At 39.2% G+C, this 17,997-nt stretch overlaps 1 protein-coding gene across 2 annotated transcripts in view; it reads right to left on the reverse strand.

The window, feature by feature from the left end:
- si:ch73-22o12.1 (nectin-2) overlaps nt 1-12,659 on the reverse strand; it is a 117,820-nt gene extending 105,161 nt beyond the window's left edge. The window contains exon 1 of one of the 2 annotated variants that reach the window (XM_032554760.1): nt 12,274-12,656. In XM_032554760.1, coding sequence (XP_032410651.1) covers nt 12,274-12,355 — 82 coding nt within the window. In that variant the 5' untranslated portion in view covers nt 12,356-12,656. Of the gene's footprint in view, nt 1-12,273 lie in introns of both variants that reach the window. The other variant, XM_032554752.1, reaches the window with a different exon arrangement.
- Between the last annotated feature and the right edge of the window lie 5,338 nt (nt 12,660-17,997).

Genomic DNA, 17,997 nt, shown 5'->3' on the forward strand with positions numbered 1-17,997 from the left:
AATTGCCCTCAATAACCCAACCATTACTAATGTTGGACTTAGTGTTACTAATAGCACCGGCACATTTTTTACTCAATATTCAAAAAGAATCTGATTGTATAAAAGCCGTCTTTAGCATTAGAGTTAGCATTAGCTGTGTTTTTAGCCTAGTTATAGTCTCGGCCTTACAAATGCAATTATAACTGATGTTGGTCTCTGTATTAATATTACTTATCAAAGTAATTCACAAATAATTAATTACAATGCTAACATGCCTCAAAAGTAAAAAAATTACAAAAAGTAGGGATTTTATAAACAGCTTAGTGTTGTCAGTGTTAGCCTGGACCGTAGCATTAGCATTAGTTTTAGTAATATACGCTTTTGTATTGGCAGTCTTGTTGTTTGTATTGTTATTTTTATTGCAACAGATTTCTACTAATATTCACAATGTTTAAAAGATATAAATAAGTGCAAACACTTGATGTGCACTGCTGGGGACACAATAACTCCAATCTGGTGTTATCTCAAAAGTTGTTCAAACATTACCAATTATATTTCTTTGCAAGAAGAAATGCATAAATGAAAATAGTAAATGTTGATAATGTACATTTTATTTGTTCTTGTATTGTGGTAAATTAGAGTACTTAGTCATGTCAACACATAAAACTGAAAGCATTTCTTCTAGGGTTGTTTAATCCTGAATGACCATATTTGGTTTGTTTAGGCAAAGCAATCAGTCAGGGTGATATCAAAGCTGTAAACGCAGCATTATGAGTCACCAATAGGGGAAGCCCGCATTAAAAACAACTAGCATCTTCAAAACTAATGCTACAAGATGAGGAAATGACTTGTTTATTCATTTGAATCAGCAACATTTAGAGCCGTGCTGATAAATACGGTCCAAACGTGAAGGACAGAAGGATAGTCTTTGTTTAGTAGCAAAATCTTAAAACAGAAACGTGTTTGACAAATCCAATCGCTTTACTTCACCAGTTGAGAGGAGGGGAAAAAACTAGTTTAGAAATAAATGTATCATGTCAAGGAATTAACGTCATATTTTATTATCAAGTTGATTAGGAAATATTACCACAACTTCTTGTTTTCCTTGGGTAAAAATATGACCTAATGAAGTTTCTCTTTACCACAGTTTCAAAACAGGAAAGACAAAAGAACATGCGGGCCAAGAAGATGTGGGCCAATCATAAGTCAGGAAATGACTACAAGAGGCTAGCTATTTGCATGACGTCCTGTTGTCGTGCAGTATGACTTGACAGACTGACATCCCCATCAGTAACTCTTCAAAATGGTTAAAATAAGAAATCAAAGCCCATAAATTAAGCAGTTTGAGGCTGCAAGAATTCAACTATTCTCGTCTTATCTACTCAAGAGTAATGATGGACATGGATCCAAGTTTATCTCACCGGCAGCCAGTGAGGACAATAAAGTTAAAAAGACAAAAGAAAATAATCTAAGCTTGCTAGTAGGCAACAGCAGCAAACATTTCACACTGAGATTATACCACAGTAATAAAAATTGGCTTTATTCAAAGGCTTTTAAGACATTTTTTACCAGGAGTACCAATGAATGTGGAAAATATAGTCATACAGATGAATGTAGATTTATTATTCCTTTCACTTTTTATTATGTCTCGCCACAAAAGCTTCACAAAGCTTTTTTCTGTTCCAGTCCTCGTCAGCATTGCTGTTCACAGCAGGAATTAACTTTCACATGCAATTCCCGTTTCACCTTCAGAGTTAGATTCTTGTTAGATGAGTCAAGCTACCGGTTCAGCCACTGCCTGCAGCGGAAGAGCAGTGTGTGAATACGTCCAGCAGCAGGGGAGTGGACATCGTCAGCCTGATCCCAACACTGCGCGACAGGTTAGGTTTACTGAAACTAAATAAATCCTGCTCTGCTTCCATTTTCCTCTTCTCTTACTCCACTTTCTCTCCACACTCCATCACTTGACTTTATTCCGTCACTTGAGTTTTCATTTCTGAAATGTTTCAGCCATTAAATCGATCCGACATCCTTAAGTGTTGCATGCAAACATGTGAAGTGCATGTTCCAGTTACACTAGTGTGCAGGAGGGGGTTGAAGTGGTGGATGTCGATCAGCAGGCTGAACCATACGACAAAGGGAGCAAGCGAGACAGAGTGAAGGAGTCCAACGCTGTCAAAACAAGTTAACCTTTAAAAAAAAAAAAAAAAAGAAAAAGCCCACCAAGTCAGAGCAGGAGGAGGTGTTTTTGTCCATTAGGAAAGAAATAGAAAAAGGACAAGCATACAACACTGATTGATGAGTAGAGGAAAAAAGAAACAGAAAATCTCGTTAGGAAGGTACAGATGCCTGCAACACACGTCTGTAGGGAGGCTGGAGGCTGTTGAGGAGGCATTAACAACAGAAAGACAAAGAGAAAATGAGAGTAGGAGCCTGAAAGTAGCAAAGGCAGTTTGAATGGGCTTAAAGAGAAACTCTGGGACTGATATAGGTGGAAGAGACAACTGGGGAATTGGATAGTGGGACAGGGAGAAGAGGAAAGCTTCAGAGGGGAAGGAGATGGAGGGACGGAGAGTTACAGACATACCAATTACAGAGGCAGAACGAGGAATTGATGACCGAAAAGCAAAGAGAAGAAGCAGAACAAAAAAATAAGATACAGCAGTTTACTGAGCAGATGGATCAATTATGCGAACCAAATTAGAAAGAAGAGGAAGTTGGAGCATTGCGAGAGCACGTAAACAGAGGAAAAAAAGAAAAGCAGAAGTAAGGAAGGAATAAATTAAGATGAAGCACTGGAAGCTAAGACACAAATGTGACCGAGGGGAGAGTGGCAGAAGGGAACAAGTGGCCCATTAGTGAGCAGGCAATCAGTCGAGCAAATGAGACAAATCACTTCAACGGAGGGGAACCTTCCCCTCCCCAAACAAACCCGGACACAAAATGTTGACAAAACACAGGGCTGATAACCGAATAAAACCTGCTGCCTGCGTTTGACCTTAATGGGCTGTTGGGGTTTTAAACGCTGCTGCCAGTAAAGGCTCCAGGGACTAATGATGACTCTGCGACTTGTTTATCAGCTTCACAGCAGATTTTCAAACCAACAAGTTACACAGAGACCATAGGAGCTGAGGCTAAACTGTGGAATCATAGCAACACTGCTCGTCTTGTGAAACCCAAGAACACTCCCTACATGCCTTTGTGATAAATAAACCCTGTTGTGCAATTGTGTAGTCAGGTTTCTTATCTCGGATATCTGCGGCTTATACATTACTAGAGTGTAATTTTAGCCGTTTGGTCAAATCAAGTCCTGGGATAACAAGAAAAACAAACCTCACCGAAACCTGCCGGTGTGAACAAGGTCAAGGAAACGTACACATTTTCCAGCTTCAAGCAACATTTTCACTTTGACATGTTAATGCAAATCTTTAAGGTAACTTGAGTTCATATTTTAACATTGTTTTGGGCTTAGTATCCAAACATTAAAACCTGAAAAACTGTAGAAAGAAGCTTAACCTCAGCTAAATGACGATGTGTTTCAGTCACCAAATAAAAAAATGGAAACATCACACATGGATATTTTTATAAAATATATACAGAGCATACATGCATGAATATTATCAGCTAATGCTAAGATTTCAAACTGATTTTGTACTGAAATCAGCTGGATGTTTTAGTTTCATTTTGTCAAGGTCACAATGTCTGTTTGTTCATTACATTGAGATAAACAGCTTCTTTCACAGCAGAGTCCGTTTCATTACGTCAACACAAAGTTTCAGGTTACCGTTTCTGCAACGATAATTTCATAATTTAACAAACTGTCATCACATTGTCACGTCAACCCATCAGATTTTTTACAGTTAAGATATTTAAGGCTTGTTTTTTTCTTTAAATGGTTTCATTACATAATTATCCTGAGATAATGATACACTGAGCGTGTTTGCTGCATTTGAATATCTCATCTTGAGATAATCTTGAGCTTCGTTTTATAGTGAAATCAGTTTCATCATTTCAAGATTTTAAGATATTTAATGTTGTTTCATCATAGTATTTCAATATAATATCTCATATTCCTTTTCATGTAAGGAACGTTTTATTATCTCAACATAAGGTCTCACACTTTATTTATGGAAAAAAGTAATTTTTACTAACTTGGAATAATGACAATTTTATGTAGATATGAGAGTAAAGCAACATCTTGAGCTTGTTAGTTAAACTTACAGTTTATCCATCCAGCTTATTTTTTTAGTGGTACATAAGATTTTGAGCCAATTCATTGTAAAGATAACACCGCAGATTAATATTATTGTAACAACATTTAGTTGAAATTCTCTAGATAATGGGTTAATTCATTTCAACCGCATAATCCTGGCTGTAATCTATTACGATGTTTACTCAAACTAATACAATCGACATCATAAATACTTCTTATAGAAGACATAATTGTTCTATAAATCAATTTTCTATGATTTAACGAGCAGCAGGAGTAAGTGTTTTCATAACCTGTGTTTTTTTTTAAGTCATAATGAGAATTTTACACCAGCTCATGCCTAGTCATGAATGGTGATGATGGAAAAGCAATTCTGAGCAACGCAACTCGCTGTAAAGCATCAATGACTCATTTTTACACGGTAAGCCACCTGTTGCATAAAAAGAAAAAACTGTAGTTCCTCAAAACAATGAGTACATTTTCAACCCATTCAGAGATCATCACAAATTAAATCAATGCAGGTACCAGATTTAGGCTTCTTATTTATAATCTTTTTTTTGAAAATTGTTTTAAAGATATGCAAATTTTTAAGTTTGGGGGGCGGGGGGGGGGGGGGATTCTAATCTTAAATTTTCCCTACATTTGTCTAGACTTGGAGAATGCAGAAAGCAGATTGCTTACTTCCATGTTTTTTTAAGACTGTGTAGGAAACATGGAGTATTTTTTATTTTTTTTTAAAGGGGGCACAGGGCTCAGTTTCCAGCTCCTTGAGCCCTGACAAGACCTGTCTCACCAAATTCAATTTCCTCCTGTAGCCAACCTGTCCAATACCCCAGATAAGTGTGAATTGGACATGACCTTGTCAAAGTCAGGTGTGAAGGAGATGCGGCGAAGCTGTGTTTGCTTGCATCTATGGTGCCATGCAAAGGTGTGTCGACAGGTAACGCAAAGGAGCAAAAACGTGTGAAAAGAGCCACAGGAGCTGGAGGTGATGGCAAAAACGGCTGGACGTTTTCACAAACCGTGGGGGCAGAGAGGACACAGGGAGGGATTAACAGAGGAGGAGGCAAATAGAGATGTTTCATGCTGCCGTCATGAGCCCTAAATGTTTTCAATATCACATAAGGGCGCTGCATCATCCCCCATTCAATTCCGGATCGATAAGGCAAACCACCTTCCACCTCGCAAACTACATTTAGATACATTAAGGTGACTGCTAATGAGCAGCTGTGTGCATGTGCGTGCAGGGACAAGTCGGCGAGGACACAGCCAAGGGCCTCGGCGCTTATAGCTGAATCCAGATCTGCTGAGTGCTCTGAAGGGAGGATTTCAGAAATAAAAGAATGTGACAAAGACAGAAACTAGAAGAAGAAAGATGACAGAAAGAGGCTAAATGCCAGGTTACAATCATAAGAAAAGAAAGGTTACAACAAGCAGTCCTTTACCGTCTCCATGAAAGGCTCTTTGGCAATTAAATATGTGTCTAAAGCTTTAAGAGCGAGAGAAAACGAGGAGCGGGGATGTGCGACCAAATTACAAATGAGCAGATAATTCCTGGCCTGCTCGGTTCACTCCCTCCTCGCAGTTCTCTGAAAACCTCCTCTTGCCTTTCCGCAGTGAGGAACTTGTAAATGTCGACATCCTCAACCCCACCCCATCCCAAGACACCCACCCACCCACCCACCGCCGATTCCCCTCAGTGATTTCACTGCAGCGAAGGTCACGGAGACACCAATTTCTCCAAGTCTAGTTAATTAAAGGATTTTATTTTAAAGAGTTTGGCCGTCTTTCAATGGATCTTCAATTGAAAATTAGCGTTCATTCCCCACGTTGGCTGAGCTGGAATGGCTTCGACCCGCGTCTGACCAAATTCCATTTAGGGTTAGCTAGTTAGACACATGCAGATAGGGAAAATGCAGACTTGGCAGAAGGTTTCTTGACTAATGGTCTGGAAATGTCTCAGTACTGAATAAAATAAAAAGCGGCCACATGCATAATAGCGCCACAAAGATAAGCTCTGGCATGCTGCACTAGCAAATATTGCAGTCTTAAAACTGTCCATTATCTGCAAACATGTGGGTGGTTAGAGTACATTACAGAACGGTCTTTTGCAGTCAGCCTCCATCAGTGTGCGAGCGCACAGATTTGGTGGCGATCGCCGTTTAACCCCAAACCTCTGCCAAGAGACGCATCGACCCGAGCGCAGTTGCATTTTTTGGAAAGCCCTCAGCCGTCCCATCCATATTAATAATGTTTGGCAGTCATTCCAGGAGGAGAATATCTGTTCATTTTTCTTTTTTTTAATCAGATGGGACCGGCTCCAGCGGTCAGGGAACCCTGGGAGTCGAACACAAACATCCCAGAGGGGGGCTCTAAGTGTGACCTCAACACAGGTCACCATCCGCCCAGCATGTAACTACAGGCAGGGGGGAAAAGGGAGGCAGCAGGGGGGCGCTGATAAAGAAACAGATCCATTCCACAGTCTCCAGCTTGAGCTCCACTGTAGCAGGAAAGCCACTTTAATAAGGGGGGAGGGAAGTTAGAAAGACCTACTTTAAGAATCAGTTGAATGAGCAGATCTAATGATGTACTCTCTAAAAAGAAGCGCACATTCACCATTATCCTGTGATGCGACACCACCTCTGCATTACTGGAATGCCAGTCGACTTGCAGCATGGCCTCAGGTTACTGCCCTTGCTCACCACCAGCTGCATGTGCAACTGTGTGTGCATGAATTGCATTTGTGCTCGAGTACGCGGCCCGAAATGCAAAAAGATGCAGTGACTCGTGCTCATCGACGCTCCCTCTTCTCAGATCCATCCACCCAGTCTCTAATAATATCTGCCAAGTCAACAATAAACTTGATGGATTGTTTTTGTTTCAACCCACTGGCACTGTTTACAGAGCAGAGTAACCACAATTAATTTATGGAAATATCTATATCTCTGTAGTTCTGCAACTTGCTGAGTATCAACAATAATTTAAACATATAAAAAGGCTTTTAGCATTTATAAGGTCTGTTTACAAAATGTTTTCAACCCCTCAGCAATGCCTAATTTGCAAAGGAGCCATTTGTGTGTAAAATAGTGACAGTAGGTGGATTTAATTTTTTGAATTAAATATGTGGAGACCATCCAAAACACTGTCTGCTCAATATTTCCTCAAAGTTCAGCTATTCCATAATCACTGGGAGTTGTTTAAGGTTCAGTTAAGTAAATATTAGATTGTTTTTTTTCCCCCAGAGTCTTCCAATGAGTTTTCACACAGATTGACGCTGACAAAAGCTCACTCATATCTCCATTAAACCATAAACTCCCACATCTTTCATCTCTGAATCAACAGACTCTTAATCGTGGTCATAAGATGAAGCAGAAGGTCACTGAAGTGTCATTTTAACAGTAAAACTCCTTTAATACCTGCACGCGTGTGTAGTGGCGGTGTTGCGCCCAGAACGAGCCTCTCTTATAACACACGTTTGGACACACACTCCCGACCTTTTCAGAATCCTTCTGACATTTACAGACCCTGCGCAGAGAGGGATTGGACGGCTCATTTCCATAATGATAGGACTGAAAAGTGACAGCCATTAACGCTAAAAACCAAACCAAGACCCCTCAGGGACTAATGAGACACTAAGGACTTTTTTTAATGCAGGCAAAAGAAAAATAAGCTCCTTTCATGATCCATCAATTAGATTCCGCTTAATGGACAGAGTACAGTTGTACACTACAGTACCTTCTCTGCTGTGATGATGAATGGTCCTAGTCTTGGCAGGACTGCACTGTTCTCATCATGTAGAGGGAAGTAGTTAGATCTAATAGTTTGAGCTATTGCACGCAAATGAGTGCCAAAAGAAATAGAGTGTGTGCGCGTGGGAGGGCACGTTATGCTGAAATATCTTGAAATGCTTGGAAATCCAGATCATTTGTAAATACAATATCAGTGGGTTTGATTTTTCAATAGAAGAAAAACTAGACATTTGAGAAAGGACAATAAATCCAAGACCAGGGTGAGGTCACATGTGGTTTATTTTTCCTGCCTGTCTGCAGTGTGTGTGTTGTTCTTGTCATAAACAGGCCAGCCTTGAGTCCAGAGAGATGACCAGGGAGGGGCCGGGTGGACTATTTGAATGACCCAATGACTACCGTCTCTCAGACAAAAGCACTGGACAGGAAAGGACCGAAGATAAAGAGGCGGGAGAGAAGACAAGAACAAGGCCCCTATGTGCTCGACAGCAGCGGAGGGGGGACAGAAGGGGTGAGCAGGTTTGGCGGGAGAGAGAGGGTGGTTTCAAAAGGCGGGTGGGGGTCTCCTGTCTTAATCAGTTTCTGCCTGTTGAGTTTTCCAGCCAATCCACAAACTCGGCCTCTGGAACGCAAAGCAGCGCAACAGGGGGGCAGAAAACCCACCTGTTTCCTCAAAACTGATGAGGAGTCATTAGGAGCCAGCCTGCATATGAGGGCCCTCTGCAGCAGGTACACAATGTAAAAAAAAAAAAATTCATCATGAATAAAAAATAAAAAAATAAAAAACCTTCCACCCCCAGCGTACCCGTCGGTTTCTCAGGCAGCTCGACAGACCATCCAGCCATCCCCCCCTGCACACATTCAGCTTACTCAGCCATAAAGACAATGCTACCATGGCGTCACCCACAAGCCCACCCTTCTTCCAATAAAAACATCGCCATGGTAATGGGGCAAGCTTTTCTGACCCACATCTATGATTCCTCCAAATGTTTGGGAGTAAGGGGGAGGCAGTGGGCATTGCACAGTAATTTCAGAGCTTAAACTGGAAGCCCACCTGCCTGATTTGATTAAAGTATACATTCCACATTCATATAAACAGAAATATTACAGAAGCCAGCCTTAATTAAAAACCTATAAACTCCATATTGAATTTTTCATTAGAATCTGAGCCATATTAAACCACAAACTTGATTAAATAACTTCTCTCGCTTGAAGATTTAAGGTGGAAGTAAGTGGTTACTGTAAAAGCCTGGGCAGAAAAGGGAAAGAAAAAAATGCAACACAGGCTAACGGAAAGTTTTTTTGTTTTATTTCCACAGTTGTTGCAATTTAAGTTGCATAACTTCACTATAAAATATAAAAGGAGGTAAGAGGTTCACACAGAAACAGTGAAATGTTTTCGGTGGAGAAAAGAAGAAACTAAAAGCAGTCCCAGCAGAGCCCAGCATTCTTCCGTGCTCATAAATATGTAAAACCTTTTGTGTCGTATTTCCCCATTTTTCTCCCTTCCTCTAAGAGCACTTCATGAGTTGTTAAATGAAATTGGACCAAGCAGGTCCACCGCACAAATACCTAAATAAATAAAAATAAAAAAAGTCATGTTGCTCATGAATCCTGATTAAAAAAACAACACCCATAATCAACCACACGGCAGTCTACCCTGAAACAGAAAAATCTCAGTAGCTGTGCCAGGATGTGAGATCCAGTCCTACATTCTTGCCCCAATTACATCACAAAACAAATAGATGGCCTAGCAAAGCAAAGAAAAAAAAGGATGAACTGGTTTAATGCCACACACAAATATGCTAATGAAACTACATACTAGGAATATCACCCCACAAAACCATCCTGACTTACTTTTTTATTAGTAAAGGGAACTGTAGTACCTGTACACTATACAACAGAATCTTAGAGTAGTAAATATTAGCCATTAAGCTTTTACATAAAAAATTTCACACTACGCTGTTAATTTAATGCTCAATAATTGTTGAATTCAAACATTAAAACCTAAAAGTTTTTAATTCAAATTTTACATACTCAATGGTATTCATATAGATTGTATTGTGAATAACTATATACATTTAGTATATAGTTTGTGTTGTATCAGTCCACACTCCAAACCAGTTGGTGGCGTTAAAGCACATCTAAGGATTTTTGCCAAGTGCCAAAATAACCCTAAGAGAAAAAGATGTTTCAAGATTCACTGCTGCCAACTTAGAGCCTTTCTCGTGATATTTATTGACTTTTCAGACTCCTTGAACAACTTTTCTCAGAACAGTGACTAGTGAAAGATCTTGAAACTTTCCCTGTTGCAAGATCAGGGAAAGTGACATGAAAGTGACAATTGTATTGTATTTACAGGCAGATGTGAGTGTTGGCATGAACCCCTCCAAACTCAAAAACACTTATAGATGGTCACTCCAACAGCTGCTTTATGTAATGTAGGTTCAGGCAAACTCTTCGGATCATCATGTCAAAGTCTGTCTGTAGCTCTAAACAGCTACAACTAAGCATTTATATTCTTTTTGCCTACTGCCTGGAATCGACATGACCAAATATGCAGACTGAGCGATTAAGTCATGTAGTAGCTTGTAGCAATTTTTAGCACCGCTAACAGCTACTTTCCTTACAGTGTCTGTTTGGGCAAGAATGTAGGCTAACTTCCAGTTTCAACTGGTTTACTGGTGGTGCTAAGGTTGCTAGCTAGCTAGCTTATTAACTTTGGGTAGAAGCTACCAAAGAGCTTTAAACTTATTTCAACAAAGAGGAAATTTAACATTTTCCCTGATGACCAGAGCCAAGTTGTAAAGAGTTTGAAACCAGCTTTAATTAGATGGCAACAGAACTAATGCCAATATCAAACATGTTAGCAAGGTAAGGCAATTGTTCCCATAAGATTATTACATCTTTGCAGTGACTGAAAAAGATTTACATCTCATCTTGTTAGTGATGAAGATGTAAACATTTTATTTCAGTCAAAATGTTATTTTTACCTTGATTACTTCTTGAAACAAAGGGCCTAGCAGAGGCTCCCATATTGGAGCGCATCCTCTGCAATCAAACTTGTTTGTACACACAAACAACAAATCTGAGCTGCAGGTTTTGAATATTAAGCAAGATGATCCTAGACTGATAAATATTTAATAACCTAAACAGAAGAATGTTTTGTAACATTGGAAAAAAATATTTGATGATCCAGAGAATCGTCCTCACAACACAACAACAAAGTATCTTCAAACAGATTTGCAGTAAATCAAACCGCTACAAGACATCCTTCCTGCCTAAAGCTCCAACCATCTGCAATGTCTCTTTGAAGAAACTTGGATAATGAGAGCTACCACAATATCAAGCTTCCCTTCAGGATTAATCAAGTATTGATACATTATATTATTCTGGAAGCGAACTGTTCACTGGGTGGATATTTTGTACATTTTTCCTCCTGATTTTAAGGTTTAAGTCAATATGCAACAGAATAGTTATAAGAAACTAGTTTAATTTCAGTACATGTAGTTCAGAAATAATTATAATTAACCAAATTTGTTAAGTGTGTTTTAAAATTTGGACAGGATTAAATAAATGTACTTCATTTTAACTCAGAAATATTGCTTAAATTCTGACAGAAGGGTTTACCAGTGTAGCTGTGGGCTACCTGAGCTCAAGAGTGGAAAACACCTGAATTATTAACATAACAGGAGTGGCCCCACCACTTTAAAGTAATAGTTACTCATTTACATTCACGTCTTCCCACACACACACACACACACACCCATATCTCAGTGATACTGCTGATGACCTGCTGTATAAAATCCAGCACCTGGGATTGAAACGATTTGTCATCAAGTTTCATCCGTAACTTCCTCCATGTTCAATTTGGAGCTTGTCTCCAGTCCATTTTTACTCTACTGAACTGTAACTAATAAATGATAATGTGCTGCGAGAAGGGGGAGAGCAGCAACACCGGAGAGGAGCTGGAAAGACGAGGAAGCTACGAGCTGGGATGGAGCGCGCTCTCCGAACACCTGTTTCACAGAAAAGCCACACCTTAGAGGAAACTAAACATGGCGTTGAGTCACCACCGAAACTCAGGCCACTGACCGAAAACTCGGGAACAATCAGGAAGTGTGGCTATCGATTGAAAATGACGTGTGTTTGTAGTTTATTTTTAAAAAGAAACTTTCCGGGGATAAAAAGCAATGAAAAAGACAAATGAATAATAATCACAAAGCTTGGAAATCACCTGATTTCGTCCTGTTACCGCCCGGACAGGTGGTTTGCATGTAGGACAGATGTAAATAGCTTTTTTTCCCCCTTCTTTTTTTTAAATGCATAGTTTCTTACCGTGTCGGAGGAGTATCGACGCCGCAAAGAAGAGCAGCCCGAACATTTTTGCGGGCACATTTCGGGCGTCATGCCTCGCCATTACGATCCTCTGTAGAAGCGCACAGTCTCTCCGGAATAAATTCAAAACAACCGCAACACCTTTAGAAAATACTTAATGTCGATGTAAAGTCTTGGTCAAATAAAAAATAAAACTTTTAATTAGATGGCAGTCGTCTGGAGAGACTCCCTTTTCTCTGGGCTGAAATGAATTTTTAAAATCCTTGTGAGTTCGTCACAGGTGAATATTTCCCCTCACAGCAGCAGCTGGCGCTCAGGATGTAATGAGGTGCTTCTTCGCGTCTCCTCTCCCGCAACTAGTACAGAGCGCACAGCGGAGTGCGTGTGTATGTGGGACTGACTGGGTGATGTCATCAGAGAGGCGTCACAGCCATCAGTCCCAAACAAAAAAATAAAAAAATCAGGTCCCACTGACCGCAGGATCAAATTCGGAAGGGAGGCGCAGGAGAACTTGTTGAAATTGCCTCAAGCATTTCTCCCCCTCCCTAAACTTGGATGACACAGCTTCCACCTGCATTGGCACCTAAACCGATCAGCAGGTGTTCAACCAAGTGGAGTTGCATTCATTTATACGGCTAAATTTGGTTTAGATTGGCCTCATGGGGGCTTTGCAATCTGTTCCGCGCACATCTGATGAGAAAGAAGTCAACACAACAAGAACAAATTGGAAAATCAATATATCTCTCACTGATTTAAATCTTTTTTATTACATCGGTGTTGTCGTTTTTATTCCTTACAGGTTGTTTTTTAACCAATCTTCATTTACCTTTGAATGCAATTTATATAACTGTAATCAAACAGGAAAAAAACACACATCCATTCCTTACAAAAAGGACTTTGACTTTTATTAAATTTTTTTGACGTGTATTCACTTTGAAACGGATGATTCTTGCGCCCCCTGCTGCTCGTTTCTTCACACAGGCACCAATGTGCCCCTCTGATTTCAAAGACAACTGAGGGAAAAAGAAATCTATAAACATCCACGAATCTGGAAGACACAAATCCAGCAGCAGTAAAAAAAAAATCCAATCAAAAGAAAATTACCGTAATTATTCTTTCTCCTTTTGCATCAATTTGCAGACTTCACACTGACGAAACAAACTGTTCTAGTTTAACCAAATCAGAAGTTAAATTGATGTACTTTTAATCAATTTAATTTCTGTATTAAAAATACATTTCAATAAATTGTCATTGAAAAATCTTTTTATTTCACAAATTTAAATAAAATCTGCAGGAGTTTTCTGTAAATTGTGATTATTACAGTTTGCTAGTAATAAAAATACATGGTCAGCGCTCCTTTTGCATGAATTACTGCATCAGTGTGGCGTGGCATGGAGATGATCAGCCTGTCTCTCATCTTCCTCTGTACAGTGTCGATTCTCTGGCCAACCAAGCTCATTAACACCACTGGCATTGAACCAGGTATTGGTAACTTTAAATGTGTGGGCAAGTTGAGAGTTCTGCTGGAAAATGAAATCAGAATCTCGATGACGGCACCACTGGCTTTGGACTTGATCAAACTTTACCAACTCCAGGAGATGACATTCTAAATTTTCACTGATTGTAGGACCATCATTCCAGATCTCAAGAAACCTGAATGGTGGAGTGGGTCTCTCCTGTTGTTCCCCTAATGCTGAGTCCATTGGGTTGTGCACCACCTACTATTTTCCTCCACTGAACTTTTGATTTTTAAGCACTCTCTGAACAGCTTGCTTCTTTAGTAATGATCTTTTGTGACAGAACGTCCGGGTGGAGTATGTCTACCAGACGTCTGTCAAGTAATCCAATTAATCCACGATTGTTAGAATATACGTGACCATAATATTTGATCAAAATCCCTTTCTCTGAGGTCTAAATTTCTGAAAACTAAATCTTTGCTTTTGTTACTCGTATTTCATATCTACCTGTATAACAGCATCTATTTGAAAAATCTTAATTCAGGATCATCTATCCAAATACAAATTTAATAGCTACAAATTTACAATAGTTGACACCATATACAGCTGTCAAACTGTGATTGTGTCATTAGTGTGAACAAATAAGATTTATGAATGCAATGGATCCTCTCTACTATGATCCTCCTCTGGATCCCCCTCAGCAGTTGAATTATAACTAATAAATAATACCTTTCATGAAACTAGCAAAAGAAATGTCCTCTATGTTTTAAAGAAAGCAAAAAATGACAACTGCCTATGGATCAAGGAAACAAAAAGTTATTGAAATAGAAATCTTTCTCTACAAAGTCTCTACAAAGGTGGCATGAAAAGCTTTCCTTGACAACCGCAGCTGAGATGTGTCATTCACCAGCAACAACTGTCTCCAGGTTTAGAAGCTCAGCTTACTGATATGTTTGAATTTAGCATCAATGCCGTCGCGAAACTAGCTAAACTTGGATACAAACTTCAATTCTTCCTCTAATGTGGAAACTTTTTCAACAACAAGAGTTTTTAATGTGTATTATGATGACAAGTTACTTCAAAAATACAACCGCCTAACGTCCATCACACACTTAAAGTATAAATGTTATGAATTATAAATAGCTGTTTTTAGTAGGAGTTTTATTTTCTTAGTAACTTTCAGCAGGATAACTTCACCGATAAAAAAGACTCTTAAAATTTAAGTGATAAAATTGGTGCGACTGTGTTTTCATTTGATTTACTTAATTTTACGTTTAAATTGTGTGAGTTTCACAACTGAAAGATCTGGAAATAAATTTCTTTAATTCCAGACAAATTATTACTCAACTTAATCCTTAAATTTGATTTAACCAAATCAAAAATGTAAATGTAATCTATTCTTACAAAGTAGAATGTAGTTTAAACACAAGTAAATGTACCCATTATTAACAAATACTGATCCAAAGATCAAAGCATGCTAGGTTTAGCATTAGCCTAGCAGGTTTTAGTTAAGAATTAGCGCTGCTGCTAAGCTTGTCAAAACAGAGCTATACATTTCTAAATTTATTATGTAAAGGTGGCATGTTAACCTTTTCCATTACATTCTCAGCTGAGGTGTGATGTTCACTAGTAACAACTGTCTCAAAGGATGGGCAATATAATTGTTGGAAAACTATGAGCTGGATAGAAACATTTTAAAATTATATTAACAAGGTGACATGTAAATAATTTTTCTGACAACTACAACTGAGATGAACTGTTCATTGGGAACATTTCAGGGTTAGGAACCACACTTGCTAGCAAAGTTGACTTTAGCATGAGTCACGCAGCTTTTAGCTTAATATTAGTGCTGTCGCTAAACTAGTCAAAGCAGGGCATTTATTTTTAAATATATTATAAAACATTGGCATTTTCTTTACATTCTGAGAAATTTGTGATGTTTTTTAGTAGCTACTGCCCCAAAGGAAGTTCATCTTGCTAGCAGGTTTGAAGTCTGGTATGGTAAACTAGTTTAAGCTCAATACAAACTTTAAAATTAATCCTTACGAAGTGGGATATCTAAAAAATTTTCCCCAACAATCACAGCTAAGATAGACCATTAATTAGCAACAATTCAGGGTTAATAAGGACCGCTTGCTAACATATTTCACTTTAGCATTAGCACCTTACACAGAACTAGCTAAAAATAGATACACGCTAAAATTTTTAGATACAAACTTTTACTAATTTGATATTGTCCTTCCTTATTCAATCCAAAATAAGCATAGCTGGCTTATTGGGCGCCACATGATGAATCAGATTAACTTACACTTAATTAAGTCATCGTCTGCTGTTAGATGCTAATCTAAATTATGTAGAATTAGCCTCCGAATGTAAACATTCATTTTGAAATTTGTCAGTAATGAACACCATATTCAACAAATTATTCACAATGTAACATATTTTTCCTCCTAATATTTACTACCTCCCAAAATGCCTTTTTTGTAGTATAGCATGGCAAAAGCATTATCTGGTTTAGGTCTAATCCTTATACCCAAGTGTTTTACAGCCAATGTAATTACATCTCTGAAAGTCCTGCAGTTTGTACAGCTCTGTCTGCCTCCCTCTGTTCTGCTCCTTTTTCTCACTTCCTCTGCAGCTTATTTTCCAGAGCGTGTTCCTGGAGGTGCAAATTTGAAAAGACTCTGATAATAATCAGAGGTCACCTAATGTTCTGCACACCAATACACCAATTTAGAGTTGATATTTTCTACTTCTATAGACTCATGTGTGAGAAGAAGGAGCTAGAATTGTGTTTGCTCAGCTCTCGTCGCCCACCCATGGAGTGTGAAGCAACTGTCATTCAGACAAACAGTTGTGTGTTTTAATTGGCAAAGACACTTTGCTTTGAGAATGATCAAATTTGCAGCATCCTTCTGGCACTGCAGCTTGCAAAGAACTCTCCGCACACTCCCCATTTCACCACTGCTATTGCTAAATTGTATGTATTCATGGTCGAAAAAGGAGTTGGCCACCAAATGGAGGATTTCATTTCTTTTCCTCCACACATTCATCCATTTTTCATACCCATACCAAATTGACCTTCACACTTTCTATTTTCCCACCGCCCATTTTACTGTACGCCACGCACCCCCTCTCTGTCCCTTCATTTGCACTTCCTTCATTTCTCTCCTTCAACCCGTGTCATTCAATTTCCCCTGTCCACTCGTCCTTCACTTCCTCCTGCTGTTCACGCCGTCCTCCATCCTCATGCTCTCCGGGGGTCTGTGGCAGCGATAATGAAGCGCATAGTTAACAGATATTAGCTCATTGGTGGTGGATTCATTAGACAGAACCCAGGCTTATGGTGATTATTTACCCATAAAGGAGGAGGAGGAGGGGGCACCAAATCAGTACCCCGCTCTGACTCCTTTGAAGTCAAACTCATCCCCTCAAACAACCTCTCACACTTTTGCTTTGCCCTCTGTTTCTCATTTTGCATCAGCACTCCTCCTCCTTGCATGTTATTCCTTCCTCCTGCTCTTCCTTTTTTGTCTCTTTCGCTGTCATTATACACCCACAATTGATATCTACTTTCCTTCATTTTCAATCTCTCCGTACAGCCCCCACACCCCCAGTGGTAATTATGAAAAAATCTCTAATAGTGCTCAGAGGAGCTGATAGCACCTTTAGCTTAATTAAAGACATTTACGGGATGTAAAGACATGTTGCCCAGGGGGCGGCTCTGTACCCGTACCAGCCCAAACTCTTTATGTCTTTGCTTTTTCATCTCTCAGCCTCTCACTCTCTGTTGCACTTATCGTCTCTATTTCACACATGCTTTGTGATGCACTCATGACATGCCTCTTGGCTTTTGTCAAACTCACTGATAGGGTCAAAAGTTTTGTAGGACTTTTGAGGCTTCACAGTGTTGTAAACATTGTAAACTGAGATCATGCAGATGCCAGAATCAGTTACACTAGCACTCATTGTTTATACGAATATCTTTGCTATATAAAGCTTGCAATGTCTGCCAGAGATGCTTCATTGGAGGCAAATGATTTGTACATGAAGCAGTTGAAATAGAAAAAGAAACTGTTATTTCAAACATTTTTGCACACATGCATGTGTGAAGATTTCATGCATGTATGACGAGCATGAACGTCATGCCAGTTTGGAGCTTTTGATGAGGATTTTGAACTATTTCATATTTTCAAAGTGAAAGGATTTTACTTCATGCAACTTTACAGATTTTTAAAAACAAGAATTGTGTGCACAAGTTGGGATT

Source organism: Xiphophorus hellerii, chromosome 3, assembly GCF_003331165.1.
Source record: "Xiphophorus hellerii strain 12219 chromosome 3, Xiphophorus_hellerii-4.1, whole genome shotgun sequence".
Taxonomy (NCBI): Eukaryota; Metazoa; Chordata; class Actinopteri; order Cyprinodontiformes; family Poeciliidae; genus Xiphophorus; species Xiphophorus hellerii.